The sequence below is a fragment of the Styela clava genome, chromosome 3 (genome assembly GCF_964204865.1).
Source record: "Styela clava chromosome 3, kaStyClav1.hap1.2, whole genome shotgun sequence".
NCBI classification, from domain to species: Eukaryota; Metazoa; Chordata; class Ascidiacea; order Stolidobranchia; family Styelidae; genus Styela; species Styela clava.
The window spans coordinates 6,611,569-6,627,854 of record NC_135252.1 but is presented as its reverse complement, the minus strand read 5'-3'; the positions used below and the strand labels follow the sequence as shown (position 1 = coordinate 6,627,854).

General features: G+C 36.0%; 1 protein-coding gene across 2 annotated transcripts; it reads right to left on the bottom strand.

Annotated features, from left to right (window-relative positions):
- Window positions 1-15,878, bottom strand: LOC144411680 (sialate:O-sulfotransferase 2-like). Of its 2 annotated transcripts, none has more exons than XM_078110996.1 (9): window positions 15,759-15,878; window positions 15,396-15,514; window positions 14,914-15,052; window positions 12,996-13,171; window positions 12,661-12,859; window positions 12,417-12,545; window positions 8,094-8,236; window positions 1,211-1,414; window positions 1-980 (listed from the first exon to the last, which is right to left on the bottom strand). In XM_078110996.1, the coding sequence occupies exons 1-9, from the start codon at window positions 15,845-15,847 to the stop codon at window positions 589-591; spliced, it is 1,590 nt and encodes a 529-aa protein (XP_077967122.1). In that variant the 5' UTR covers window positions 15,848-15,878; the 3' UTR covers window positions 1-588. The 2 variants fall into 2 exon arrangements, with proteins under 2 accessions (XP_077967122.1, XP_077967121.1); XM_078110995.1 differs by having other exon boundaries at window positions 15,396-15,529; window positions 15,759-15,875.
- Between the last annotated feature and the right edge of the window lie 408 nt (window positions 15,879-16,286).

Sequence of the window (16,286 nt, the reverse complement as noted above, 5' to 3'; positions counted from 1 at the left end):
TCTGCTTGATTTTTTTAGAAATACTAAAATATCACTCATGTTCGCTAAACTCGGTACAGCAGATAAATGAACTGCAGCTCACGGGTTTGCAGCAAATAGTGCCAACGTCTATAGGTACGTACAATAGGGAAATATACGTGACAGAAAGTAAATGACATAGAAAGGAAAAATGAATTTATTGATTCATATTTAAAGCCCCCTTTGGGAACCGGTGTTTTAGAGAATTATTTCGTATAAAAGGGGGTTTTAGACGCGAGACCACTATCAAACCGAAGAAGAATAAGATTTTATCTGACCAAAATGTCTCCAAATATTAAAAAACTCGTTGAAGATACCAAGCGCGTCTATCTCGTTAAAAACACTATTATTTGTAATTAGTCAATTTTTATATTGCGATGATGATAGAGTGTTATAAGTGGCAGACAGTACATAAAAGTGAGAACCGACTTGGATCACGTTATGTCGACCTGATCTCTTCACGAATATATTTTTCGAGTCCGTGACCAAGCAGTTAAAAAGCTAATGAAGAATGGCAAAAATTTAAATCTCAGCAATAACATAACTTGGGAATCATAACAATAATCGATCTTAGGTTACATTCATTATATGGTAAAAATACGAATGAGGCAATGGAGGATGATTGCGCTCAAGCAATAATTCGTTCATGTTTTCAATACTTTTGTCAACTTCTCCTCTCAGTAATTCATCAAAAGGATCAGAGTTCAGTTTTCGTGGCGGTCGTTTGAACTTTCCTGCCAAATCCAAGTTCAAACACATTAATCTCCGTTCCAACGATTCTTCGTCCGATCCAACAATTTCTTTAGGTAAGAATTCAACAATACGACGTATTTCTTTTATTGGATTTTTCACCAGATCTTCAAAGTAAACAACAACAACTTTGTCCACAAAAGTTTTCAAAACTACTTTCGTGATGCCGAACCAAAAAGATGGTAGTTGGTTTTTGCAAAAAGCTTTAAAACCTTGAAACAATTGTAAAATAAAGATTTAGATTCGTATATTTTAACGTATTAGCATGCATGCGTCTGTAAGCATTAAAGGCATGGAATTAGGAATGAAACTTTAACTGACAGAATACGGTACCTCACCTGCCAAGTTGTCCAATATTCAAGTTAAATGCTGTTATAAATATATCTGACTTAATGAGCATCCGTGAGTACACTATTTTAATTTGTTTGGATATTCTTTTTACCTGGTTTTCGAAATATATCGTTGTTTGCAACTCCAATGTGGCCCTGAGTATTCATTCTCATAAACTCGGCTAATGTCGCATCGTACGGGTTACGTATAAGCAAGACTGCCATCGTGTAGATAATTGAGATTTTAAGTCCGAACAGATGATCCTTGATGACGATGGTTCTTCCAGAAATCGCTGACAAAAATCCTCCCAGCATATCTGCGAAAAATATGAGAAAACTCCGAGTTCGTTTGTACTTTATAATATCCTCAAACAAAGAAACAATTTACAAATACAGTATATAGACACGAGGGTGAAATAAATACGCCATTATAAGCATAACGAACTTGTATTTCCGCATATAGTTAATATAACAACAGTAGATTAATAGAGCATGATCTGACACGACAATGAAACATAACAATAAGACTTTTTTTCGCTACATGACATTGCTACTTAATTTGCATTAGATTCAATATCTGAAACTTAATCCCGTAAGGTTTTGAATATTAGACTTTCGTTATTCGCGAATTTCACATGGCTACTCTGTCATGAAGTAAAAACTTGTTATTACAGAAATCATGTGATCACATGACCCTCGAAGCAAGCCTCAGTATATATTTTTAATATTTTCTCTTGAAGACGTCAATTTTTCTCCATTTATTGTTTATATGGTTTGTGCACTGACGCGCAAATACATTCTTTGCAGGCCCAAAAAGCTAGTAACATTCGTGTGATACGACGCTGATTGCTGCATAATTTCTCACTTTGAAGTAATTTCTATAGGGAAAAACTGTTTTCATTTAATTTTGCTCGCCATGCAATATGTGGTTATGTACTGTACTACTATGAATAATTATAGTGTAAGATTGCGCTTTAGTAAATATCTATTGAAGCGAGACTTAAGGCAGTTCATGTCAACATGATCAGGAAAGCAGCTTGAGGTTGTGAATTCCACATAACTGAAGTTCTTCAAAAAAATAAGCATAAATGTAACTGACAGTGACTTGGTGCGAGTTCACAGCCAACCGAGTTTGTTTACTGAGAACTTTTTTAGAGGAACAAGTGTTCAAGTGTTCATAAAAACACAGTCCATTATAAGATATGGAAAATACTCAATGGAAGAGAGTTTGTAGCTAGGACAAGAGATTCTGTACCATTTCAGGAGCAAGATCGAAAATTAGGCTCAAGCCTCAAGCATTAGAGGTCAACATCAAATCGACATCATGTTTGATCTATTATTTATTTTTGGACACAAAGTGTACATATGGATCGTTTTGTTATTATGTTGTTGTTCTTGTCGTTAATATTTTTCTTGTTATTGTTATAAAAAAATATTTTTTCTCTATAACTACTGGACCAATTGCTTTGAAATTTCCAGTAGTCATTTGTCTCTGTTACTTTTATTTATTTTAAAACGTTCTGTAAGCTCTATGCCATTCGTTTATCACTTCGAAAACGTTTTTTGACCGTACCGTACCCGGTATGATACTGCTTCGCTTTGGTCTTCGTGTCCACATATTTGACCATCGCTCTCTTTTTTATGTTAAATATGTCTTTGAATTGTAAAGACTTGTTCAACCGGTTTAAAACATTTTAAAACGAATATTTGTTTATTGGTTAATTCTTGTGACAAATATTTCCCATTTATAAAGTCAAAAAATTGAATACAGCCGAATACAGTCATTAGGTCATCGGGTCAGTTATATACAGCCTTTTGAAAATATTACTAAAATTAGCACTTAGTCAACGCAGTAGTGTTAGAATAGCAACACTGAAAATAAATTAAACAGAATGAAAAAAAAATCAAAAAATTGAACATGATACAATACTAAAGGTGTAATACATTAGTTTCTTGCCTTGCGTCAGAAATGGCAAATTTCCCCTTGTTTGATCTATTTTTTATTCAGCAATACGTAGTTTTTGTTCAATATGTATTCTTTGTGACTTTATCAAATAATCTTCTGCATTTAATTCCGACTATTGTTTTGGTAGATGGACTAGATGCTATGCATCGATAACAGTGAAAAGATCTATTTCGTTACGCTAACGTCGCAGCAGGACATTGCTTCGATCCAAAAGGAATGTTACATATAAATGTGTTCATGGCGCAAAAGTTTTCTGTCCCAGTCACCTTTCTTTTATTCATAAAAGGTCCGGAGGAACTACTCATGATATGCAATGGATTTTGACTGAAGTTGCAACGAAATATGATCAGAAATTGAGGAGACGAAGGCAGAAACTGATACGAGATACAGAGCGAGATTGAAGACAAAGGTAACGTTATGAGGAGGTTGAGAAAGTGATCAAGGGTTGTCTCACAAAGAGCAAAAACATCAGTCAAAAATGAGAATTTCCACCTCAGTCTGCGGACATTTGCATAGCATATATTTAAGTGACAGCAATGTGACAATTTCCAATTGCAACCGCGGGGTTCTTCTTCTTAGAGCCTCCTCGCAATTCGATTAAATGACTTTTTTATGAAACAAATATAAATGAAAACGTGGAAACAGCAAAAATTCACATGTAAATGAACTATAATTACAAGATGTATGTGTCTACCCAAGACGAGAGTTGGGATATTTTACCGCATCTTTATTATAGTGTGGTTACCAAGCTACGCTAAAGCAGTTTTTGGAAGAAATTACTCTTCCGCGTGGACCATTACCCAACCTGCAGGCCCAGCAACCCGAAGCTGTTGGCCTAGCATGCTACAGAGCTGACTGTCCACCGCCTTGATCCCCGTGGCATATATTAGGTTGTCAGTGGCGGCGCGTGGTCATTTTGACAACCGGGGCAAGCTATTGCGGGACCAAGTCACCCCCATCTACGGGGACAGGATGAGCGCTGTAAGTTCTCCCATCATTTTATGAGTATAAAAACCATTCCATCGGTAACAACCAATCGGCAAAAGCGACAATATTAACGATAAGAAAGTGTCTTTAAAACCGGTCCAAGTAAAGGGATTAATAAATATAGACATAGTTTATTTTGAAACTTCTTTCAAAAGGAAAGGAAATTTTTACCCAGATAAATACAATGACATATTAACAGAAACTTCGGGAAAGCAGACAATACCTAAAATAAGGTTTAAAACGTTACTATGAAGAAAGGAAAGGTAATGCAAAGATAAGGACATGCGTCGCTCACTCATAGATATATATGCTGCTAGACTTCTACTGCTTCAACATATATGCAACACGCCGCGGTTTCTTGGAAGCAAAATGCTCAATAACGCGCTGATTAAAGTCATGCATCCCAGAAATAACGTCTCTGTGAATGGATAAAACAGCCAAGGAATTTAATCTATCTTGCTTCATTCTGTTTCTGAGATACGTTTTAACACGCTTCAGCGTGCTGAATGTTCGCTCTGTGTCGGCGGAAGAAATAGGCGTCGTCAAAATGATGTCCAGAAATTTTGCAGACGCTGCAAAGGTAGTTACTAGAGTGTTATCTATGAGGAACCCATAGAGCGCGCAAGTTGATGTGATGTTCAAAAAAGTTTGATTGGTGTATATACATCGCAATTCATTTTCCAATTTACCCACGTTTATCATGGGGTAAAATTTGGAGACAGTAGCCAACAAATGGATGGGAAATTGACGTGCAAATTTTGAAAAATTTTTGGGGTTCATCAAAGAGAACGCGGCAAGGGGTTCAGTGCGCAGACGATCGCCTATTTGTTTCACCAGAATGTCACAGCATTCCTTTGCAGACAAAATCAAACCCTGCGTTGTTTGCCCGCGGCGTAAAGAAGCACTCCTTGTGTCGTCGTATTTTATTGTTTCCCGGATACGAGATACAGCATCGCAGAAGTCTGAAATACACGACTGCATAGACGCTCCATCCATTAGCCTTGACTACAATGCGCCGTATAATACATCCACGTGATAGAATATTGTGGAGAAAAAAAGCGAGAAAAAATGAAAACTCACCATCTTCTAGCAGACGCTTTAGACCTGCCGCCCCCTCACAGAGCGTTCGTCCCAAACCGGAGAGCTCTGAATGCCATTGAAACACCCAATGAGCTCAGACCTAATTTCGGACACGCCCTGCACCACGCGTGATTGGAAGTTCCAACGTGTTGGTGCACAAGCTGGGAGACGGCGGCTACATATCTGGCGAAGGAGGTCAGAGCGCTTCGGCGAAACGGAAAAAAATGAAGAAAACCCCGAAACATTTGCAAAAAATATACGGACGAGAGGGGTATCAAAACACATATTTTTAATAACGAGGTTAAATTGGTGTGCATAACAATGTAAAAAATGCGCATGAGGAAAATCTTCTTTTATATAAACTTGAACACCATGTTTCGACCCACTCATGACTGCCGCGCCGTCATAAGTTTGAGCTATCAATTTTGACTTCGCGTTGTAAGGCTGTAACACTTCTTTCAGTACAGCCGATATCCCGCAAGCCGTGCGATCAACGATTGGTACAAAGCTGTGAAATCTCTCGGTAGGTTTACCATCTTTCACAAACCGAAAAATCACAGCCAGTTGGGAAACGCACGTGATGTCAGTTGTCTCGTCAGACTGAATCGAAAGGAACTGGCAATTCTCAATTTCCAGAGCCAAATGTTGTAAATAAATTTTATACATTGAGTCGAGCAAATCATTTTGGATATCCTTAGATGTCCCTTTCGAAACAGTTGCGGCATCAAGATGATCTCTCAATACTGTATCTAGGGATGCGGTGTATTCCACCATATCCAAAAATATCCCTCTATTAGAAGAGCCAGCCCGTTCATCGTGCCCACGGAGGGACAGCTCGTGACAACCAATGAACTTCAAAACATCTATCAATCGACCGAGAACATGGCGGTTTTTCTCGACGTTTTGGTTGTGCCGATGAATAGAAACCGCGCGTCCTTCATCCAACTGTGCTGCAATATTAACATTTCCGAATGTTCGGTATTTTACTGCATTGTCCAGATGCTCCATAGAAGATTAATGATCCCTGGCACGCTCGGAAAGATGTTTAAGATCTCTAAAACCAAATTTACACCAACGTGAGTCACGGGCGGTAGCAAAAAGTAGGCAATAAAAACAAAAAAGTGCATTTTTGTCCTCGCTGTAAAACAAGCATTCGTGTTTTTTATACCAAGTTTCTGCGCAGAATGTACGCCGACGCTTTCCTCCGTCATGGGATTGTTCCAGTGAACAATTTTTTGGGTGATAAGGCCCAAGACGTTGCACCTCTAATTTTTGTTCCAGCGGCAGCTGCGAAAACGGAGTGCAAAGTTGTGCATCAACCTTATTCATTATGAGGTCTAAGGCTAAGAAATGCGAAGCCGGAAAGAAGTGAAGAGCTCAAAAGGAATGTGGAAAATCGAAAGCAAATGGACTAAAGGTCTCTAACTGATTCAAATAGCGAAACAAGCGACAAAAACGAAGGCGAGGAAACTATCAACTCTTCAAGCAACCAACGAACGAGAAGGAATGCGTGAATATGTCAACACGTTGTTGTAAGAAACGTCGGCATTGTGTCGTCATAATTTCGGGGCTAGCCCCGATCGGCCCCGATGCTTTAGTAAAAGAAACAGAAAACAAACGAGACAAACGAGGCGAGTTGAAGATAAAAGAGAGAATACGATATACAATGAGCAACCGGGGCAAAATCGGCGTCGCCCCGTCGACGTTCGGCGAAGGCTTTGCGAGCGAAAAATGAACCATGTCGGGAGAATATGGCTAGTGTAGACAGTCTGTGCAACCGATATTGAGGTATTTTCGAATATTTTTTATTATACCGAAAAAACAACCGGGGCATTGCCCCGGTTGGCCCTATTGACGCGCCGCCACTGTAGGTTGTACTGTTTACCATCATAGCGGTATCAACAAACGGTCACGCATGCTAAAATATTAACTTTTACATTCACGTGGAGGATGAACATTGGCGCAAAATTTGAACCCACGGATATTGGCACCCACGTACAATGACACCCATGAAGATTCGCACGCACGTACATTTGCACCCATGGTCACTATCATTTCTCACCCTCGGACATTTGTACTCACATACAATGGCACCTATGTACATTTGCATCCACGGACATTTGTACCCCCGTACATTTAACTATTCAAGAAGTTATACATTTTTTCGATTGTTTAGCAAATTAAACCACTCAAAATTCAAAGAGAGGTTATGCTTTGGATGTTTGTTTTGTTTAAGATTTCAAAATACCCATGAACTACTTTTGGTATATTATATTATTGTTTCAGAATTTCCCAACATTCGTCCCGAACTGAACGGAATCATTCCGGATTTATCAACCTCTGTTGCGGTACTTGTTGGCAATGTTTTCCGATGTGGACTTGATGGCGCATTGATTGGAATTTGTCAGCTCATGTCGTCTCTTGCTACAATATAAATCATTTTGTGTCTACCTTTCACAAAAAGGACGTTTCACTGTGTAATTACAAATTCTTTTTAGCTTTAATTGCATCGTTGCAAAAAATATTATATATTTATATATGGTTGTATTGTACCATTTCATAAACAGAATAGTGACAAAGTAACTTATTTGTGCCATCTGTCGAATCTCAGTTAACGAACTTCAAACCCACAATTTGTGAGTTGCCTTTAATCGAAGTATCGTTTTGCCTAACTGTTAACGTTGAGGTGATGTTCAAGCGGTTGTTGTTGTGATAATAATTCATTACAGATTTAACTAAAAATAGACTAATGTGCAGCGCGGCTGACGACACACATTATATTTAGCGTTTAAAAGGTTAGGTATTAGATTTATTTTAATGACCTTAATGGAGCTTACGAATGGGAGTTTATTAGTAAATGTTTGCCATGATGCCTCCAAAGTGTTTGTGTAATTAAATACCTGTAAATGGAACTGGATATAAGCAAAAGTGTTTGGCATACCAAGAGAAACGTTAATCCATACCTCCTTCATATAAATCAGCATCGTTATACACACTTCCTGTATATATTCCTGTCGCAATTTCTATCAAATGTCTTATCCATGTGTTGCCAGATCCAGGATAACTTGCAAGAAGAATAGGCTTGTTTTGTTTTGGAGGAAGAAATCTGAATCGACATTTTGTTAATTCAACTATATTATTAAATCGAATACAATTTCTCAAATAGAGTTTTCGTCAATATGTTCAATATATCGAAAGGGTTGGTAACGTGCCATACATCATACATATACTGCCAAAGTCACATGCATATATAGCCAACTCAATATACAAATACAGACACTTTATTGATGATGTACAAATATTGCCCGATCATTTCATAAGATACAATGTATGTATATGCGATTGCATCTACGAGTTATATGCAGATCACGATACATAAAAAATTCGCAGATCCGAGCATATGGACAGATATATGGAAAATCGCAATCCAATAAAATAATACCTCACAACAGTTGGTCGTTCATATAATTACTTTAAAACGCGTAAAAAAAACTCCGGAGCGGCAAGTGATCGAAACGGTGACAGCTTTCAGGGTTAAGGCTTCACATGTTGATCGTTGATAACACGAGGAATGTGCTGGATGAAAACCTCTCTATCGGCAATAAACTGTCCACAATATAAGACATAAAACTGCCGGTCCGCGTAGTTCTTGATAAATGTACAATAGGTACCAATCTATGATGTCATAATATCCCACATCAGCTCATCGTGGATAACATGATAAATGATTATAGGTACTGGCTGAAAATATCTTTTCAGTACCACCCGTTGGTGAGTCACAATGTTGCATTCTATTAAATTCAACGAATTATGCCGTTAAAAATTAGCAACGAGTCTGCATCACCATTTTTGGACTTTTCGGAGATTTAGTAATTTTGAAATTACTGTTCAACTGAAATATTTCAGATCTTTTTTCAAGAAATTCTCTAAACAAAATTTCCGCATTGGCAACATAAAACCACTTTGCAGACATGCGTATCTGAATAGTCATTATATAATTACTAAATGTATATTTTAGTTAGACTCTTATGCTTACATCTGAAACAAATTTATTGATTTACTTTGGATTATGCCTAGTTTCGACTGAAAATGAGTTCTGTAAATTTCATTCTCGACAGTTCTTTGTTAAAAAGGCTATAAACATTAAATACGGGCTTCGAGTGATCAAAATAAAAAAAAGTGTATTTTTCTCAATTACTGGAATGTTCACCGTGTTCAATAAAACAGCAAAATTCACATTATATATTACCAAATGAAATGCCCGAATTCGGCCAAATACAAATAATTTACTCATTTTAATACCCTTTAAAAAAATATTTTTTGAATCTGGAAATATTGGGCCGAATTGGGTAACGATGAAGATGGCGAAATTTTGATTTCGACCCCTAAAACCCATTTCAACTCATACGTTGATTCGCTCTGCACGCCCGCTGCCCGTTTGCGCGGACGTCGTAACTCATTGGAAGACGGACTCAAACTTCGAAACGAATTACTGATATCGTGTGAATGCGAGAGCTGATTTTCCAACTTGCTCCATGTCTATGGTGGCCCAACGTTGTCGCTAGTGAAATTTAAAAAGATATAAACTGAAAATAAAAATAAATTAAAAAGAATCTTGGAAAAAAAAAATTAAAAATAAAAACGAAAATAAAATAAAAACAGAATAAATAAATAAAAAAAAAATGCAAAAAAAATGCCTTCTGCTTGGGACCAACGTTGTCATCCTACGCGCTCAAACGGTGTTCCCAAAATTGTAAGTCCAATTTAAGTTATGTCCATTTTAATCGGTAAGTATGTTGATAGGTATTTGTCTGTCTGTCTGTCTGTCTGTCTGTCTGTCTGTCTGTTAGATGCACGCGATATCTCACGAAAGCAAGATTGAATCTGCTCCAGATTTTGCATGTGCATTCATCATATGTCGGACCAGAAGCCTATTGATTTTGGATGAATTATGTCGTATAATTAGCGAGTTAATAATTAATTAGTGATGGGACACAAGGTGTCACTATGGAGTAAGAGTGCTGTTATGGGGTATCCCTTAACTTCCGATTGATAAGTCTTCGGTCCCTGAACGATATTCTCGTTGTCATTTTATTCGCATTTTTTTTCTCCAATTATTTTTTATAATTTTGTTTGCATTTTTTACAAATTTTTTTCATTTTTATTTTCATTTTCAGTTTTCCCTTTTAATTTTCACTAGTGACAACGATGGGTCACCATACATGTCCCTCCGTGGCCCATCTTCCTCTATTGGCTATTGGCACTAACTTTCCACAAACTCATCAAATTAAAGTTTGTTTAATTTAACCAATTTCACACGTTTTGATCTCAGAGCACATCTACGGAATCATTACAAACCTCGTACGCATTATTTACTTTGATTTTGGTCGTGAAAAACCAAGAATTGGGAGTGAACAGTGAGCATTATATTTTAAAAAAAATTGCCTTTTTTAGAAAATAGTTTGGGTGGGCTACCTTGAATATGGGAAAGCAATGCTAAAATATTTTGACATCAACATCGCGTATAAGGCCTTAGCTGATCACTGAGTTTTTTAATAAAGATCGACGAAGAAGCGTGGTCGAATGACTTATTCTCTTATGTCATATAAAAGTGTTCTCGCGAATAAAATACGACATCAGCATTTAGATGAAATATCTGGCCCCATATGGGTCTCAACTACAATTTGAAATAAATCCCTCAAATCCGGCGCTGCACATTCACCAATACTATGCTGTGTTTATTGCTGACAAAGTATATTGCCTATAATCAAAATACGATTTTAAAACTGTAGAAAACTTATCAACAAAGGAAGTTCAATTCTAAATGTTCTAATAAAATTTGTTGAGATGAAAGTTAGCTTTATAGCAACTCGCCTATTTTCGAGTACTCTAAAAATTTGAATTAAATTTATTATTTAATCAGTTGCAGAGAAAAGCGACTATTTCCTCACAAAAACATCGATGGGCAATAATGGAGCAATGAAAATTGTTGTACATACAACCTATTTCAGCATTACCACCGTTTTATTCTCATGTTAATGGCATTTCCACATTTTGTTCTGTTACAAAGGTCTTTGCATAATGAATGACATTTTCAGTTCAATCGTTTTTCCATTTAACAAACTGATAGCTTAACATTAATTTCCTAATTTAATTTCCTTCTTAACCACGTACACCCGCAACTTTATGTCTTATTATGCGCATTCAACATGTAACGGCTTACCGCTGAATGATGCTCATATCAAGGCATTTTATTACATCCACTTTATGCTAGTTGCAAGTTGTTTTTCATACTTTAATCAATAACAGCTTTGGAGTTTGTGTAAGCGTAAGCACACTACTCCAATTTGTCAGCGAGCATGGCCACATTCCATAAAAATAATCAGGCAATGCTTCCATCAATATGTAACGTGAGTAATGATAGTTTGCTAAACTTTGATTTGATTATTTTGTCGACAGTTTACTGACAAAGACTAAGGAATAGTTGCAACCTATTGTATGTGTTCATTTATCACAAGCGGGATTACATTGTACGCATCGTTAGGCACAAATAACATCTAAAGATTTGTCACTAAATGATGCTGATATCAAAATAATTTATTACATATACTTTACTCTTATTGTAAGAAACTTTCATTAAAATCCGTTTTGGAGTTTCTGTGAGTAATATTTAACGCACTCATTATATCAATATGACTTCCAAGATTGCAACTGGTCGATGTAACCGCATCGGTACATACTATACAGTAAGTGCACGGATTTGCAATGAATTGGTGGTGTTTGTACATCACCTAATTAAATGTCTGATAGTGACTTTTGTATGTGCATCACATGTGTTTATTGAGTGACTATACATACATATGGAATTGGATGTGTACTGTTCTGGGATGGACGTGTGTGTATATCTAATCGGCTGTATATACATATGATATTGGCAGTATATGTACATCACCGAAATGACTGTATTTGTATATTAATTGGCTGTATACGCATATGACTTTGATTGTATATGCTTATTTAGTTAGCGCTATATGTATATTTTATATATGTATATCACGTTACCGACCCGACTTTATAATATATATCAAAAAAAAACTAGAAATGTTTATAAAAATCGAAAACTAATATTATATAAAATTTACTAGTTATGGCTCATTGTGATTAAATAGTTTCTTCTTGAGTTTCTAGCTTATAAATTTGTATGGTTTGCAACTTTTCAGTATAAGTTTTCGTGAAAAAAGGACGCGCAAAAGCATTAATAACTAACATTTAATTGCAAAAGTTACCTTCTTGGTTCGCAATGTTCATCGTTTACTGTTGTTCGGTAAACTTCGACTATTTCATCTGAGTTTGAAAGGTTATTTTCATCACCACATCTGGCCATTGCTTGAGTCATGTTGTCCACTGTTCTAAACCTAGAGTCGTGAAACAAAAATATGATTTACTTGATAACATTAGCAAAAGCGCCTGAGAAGAAGAATTAGCATGAAGGAATGAAAAAGTGAAATAGTTGAAGCGTTAAATACTTACAATGAATAAGAATCCGAGCACAAACAAATACCTTTTTGTTTAACAGGTATTGCAAAAGTGTACTTTCTCATTTCGCAATTCAAAATGCATTGCTCTATCAATAACTGGGGGGATGAAAGTGCAATCATAAATTGATTCAATGTTTTTGGTATGTCCAAGCAACCCACCCTGTTTTGTTGCAACGATTCTTTTGACACCCCTGCAAATGAATAAATGTAAATTTAATTTGGTAATTAGTTAGGTAAATTCGTATTTTCTAAGTTGATGCTCAGAGATTTATAGACTGAAATAAATGTCGTTGCGTGACACTGTAAAACTAATATATATTAACTTACCCTTTTCACAATCCCTAATTTTGCTATAGACGTGGAAGGTACTTGACGATCTACATTTTTCAGCTTTAACAAAACTTGTATCAGCTTTTATTTCTCTGCTAGAAATAAATCCCTCAAATCCGGTGCTGCACATGCAACAATTCTGTGCTGCGTTTATTGCTGACAAAGTATATTGCCTATAATCAAAATACGATTTTAAAACTGTAGAAAACTTATTAACAAAGGAAACTCAATTCTAAATGTTCTAATAAAATTTGCAAATCATGACCTGTAAGCGTTTGGAAAATTGAATGCGATGATTTTTATCATCATCGAATGTTTTGCTAAAATTATGTATATGATTCAATTGATTATATTTGCTATTTCATGATATTATATAAGCGGTTTGTCATTGCCAAAGCTACATTTTGAGTTGAATTTAATAGAGAAAATCGATTAGGAGAAGTGACATCGTCGACTATGTTTTTTTCACTTGCATTTTACAAAAATATTTCCCAGCGGAAGCTTTTTTCAAAAAATATTAAAAATTCTCAAAAGCACGCACTTTCTTTTGTGGTGATTAAAATGAAACTGACGCCCTCAGACTTGACGTGGATAATGTTGAAGAACATATTGACATGTTTTGTGAAAGGTTTCCTTTGTACAATTGTGGAATACCAAGAAGGAATACTTTAATACCTATCGATAATAGCTTTACCGATTATTTGTTCAAACATTCGGTTTCACGGATGACTCTATCAACCGGTTGTACTCAAAAGCATTTATTAAGTAGAAACTACTGATAGATGGAAAGGAGATATAATCACTTTCACAGAAAACGGATTAAAAAAATGTAAATCACATTCTAATTTATTCTTTACTTCCCCATCCAGCGGTCCAAGTAGGCCTGCCCAAACTTTTTGGTCTCGCGGGCCACTTTCACATGACGAAATTTGTTGCGGGCCGCAAACGTTTATACCAAACATTAATACCAGCTAATTCCTAATTTCGGTGTAGGTAATTTACATAATACAAAAAACGCAAGTTCATTAACATGCAATCAATCAAGTTAATAATTGCTTTATGGTTACTGGGTAGGATTGGCAAATTATTCGAATATCAAGTTGAATATTAGAATAGCAGTTTACTATTCGAATATCTGGTACCACGGGGCGTGGACATGACACTTGCGGGCCACCGAATCAAAGAATCATTCATTACTAAAGTTGTATAACACAACACAATTGCGTTTTGTTGACGACCACACGAGAACACATACATCGCGTCAAATTGAGTGTTATATTTGGGTTGTAGTGTTTTCATCCGTTTACTTTGAGTAGCTACGATACTATCTCAGGGTTTAAATGAGCATAATGTGCGCCAATGTCGCGGGAATATCAAGTTTAAGTGGGCTGTTACGAAACACCAATACAAGTATTTTATAAGTACTAATATTTGGCAATGCCATCAGCCTCCAAATTCATTCCTATAGTTGCGCTCAGAGTTTGTCCCCCATGATCGCACATTATCCAAAAATAAAATAAAAACTGACGTCGATGCCCACCAGAGTGCAAGACTTGACAAATACGTAATAATAAGAACCGGCAATTGAATGTGGATAGATGGCAGAAATAATCACACCAAAATCACCAAACATACGTAAGCCTATATATTGATATATAACATTATAAAAATTTAAATAGTCTTCTTACAGACTTTATTCGGCGAGACGCATGCGGCCCGCGGGTTGGGTAGCCTTGATCAAAAGGTGTCATGTATCTGCTAATTCAAAATCTATGATCAGATTATGTAATGGTAATACAGATACCACTGTCTAAAATGAAACGTACGTTCGAGGTCACATACATTATGTACTGCGTAAATATACTGAACTATTAGACGGGAAACAAGTTTGCCAGGAGCGTATTCATTCACTTACTTCTGAAAACAACTGTTTATGCAAATTTCTCTTGTTATTAGTGTCTCTTCGTCAAATTTTACATCTGTAATTTTAGGGTGTTTTTTTCCAAATATTTTTTGACTTGGAGGAACCAAAATAAAGCATCCCATGTCATGAACTGAAACAAATAAATGAATTCCTCGTTTTGGTTTTCAGGTTTAAATAAGAACCAGTTTCGCCAGCTTGGTAAATTGAGCTAATGGTTTTCGCTTGCTACACCATAGGGATAAAAAAAAATTTAAACGAACATAACATCAAATCTGGCCAAAATATATGATAAAATATTGAAGTGTTTGGCACATTACGGGTCTTTTAACTTTCAATGAGATATTCAATCCAACAAATTCTTACTTCTTTTATTCCACTGTGTTGATTTAAGCGCTAAATCGAGCTTTAATTTTGAACTACACTTTTTTTTACCTTCCATCATGATAACGAGTAAGTCAAGTAGGAACACAAACCTTCACATCGAAAAGTATTTGGGTCTAGGTCAATCATGGCCTCCGCTTGAAGTGTATACTCAAGTACTGAAGCGCTTGTTTTTGTGTTGATACCAAACGCAATTGCTGATAATGATGTCCTGTCAAAATTAGGGCTACGATTGCAATATAAAATCGGCTGATACAAAAACACAAAACAGCCAACACGGGTTAAAAATTTAGAATTTCAGTATCGGTCCATATCTTCATTAATTGGCTTATTATTTAACTTGATAAACCATACCAAAAAAGAAAGAACAGATTCTTTCAAATAATAGTAGTAATTACCTAGATTCAACGGAGGTAAGAAAAAGTTTTGCTCGTAGGTTATACAATGAAATTTACCTGAGTTCTGTCTTCATTGAAAATAGTAGGATCAAAATCAATACAATGCCGGCTATAGGCAAATTATACCTCATTTTGTCACACAACATAATATTCCTAGTTATTAAATATTAAAACTGTATTACCGGTAAAATTGAAAACAAAAGATAATTGGAATATTATATTTCGGGCTTTGATTAGGCCCATCATTGTTGTTCTTTCAGGTAAAAAAAATATTATTTTCATCTAACACATGATTTTAACCATGAAACAGCTCTACTCATTACTCTTTCGTATGACGTTTAATAAATCCTCAGAAAATGATGCAATATCTTTCATTTGTTGTGTTAATTTCTCTGATGTTAGATGTAATTAGTGTAGTGCCATAAGCCAAGAAAAGCTTATTTTGATAATTATGGCTTGTTCTTGCCAACTCGAACTGAAGTTATGAAAATTCAACGCTCATTGTCTCGCATATGTAGTACTCCTACTTTTTACCTGGCATAATACTGGTCGGTGAACGCTGTTGTACCTTGTGCAAAAGAAAAG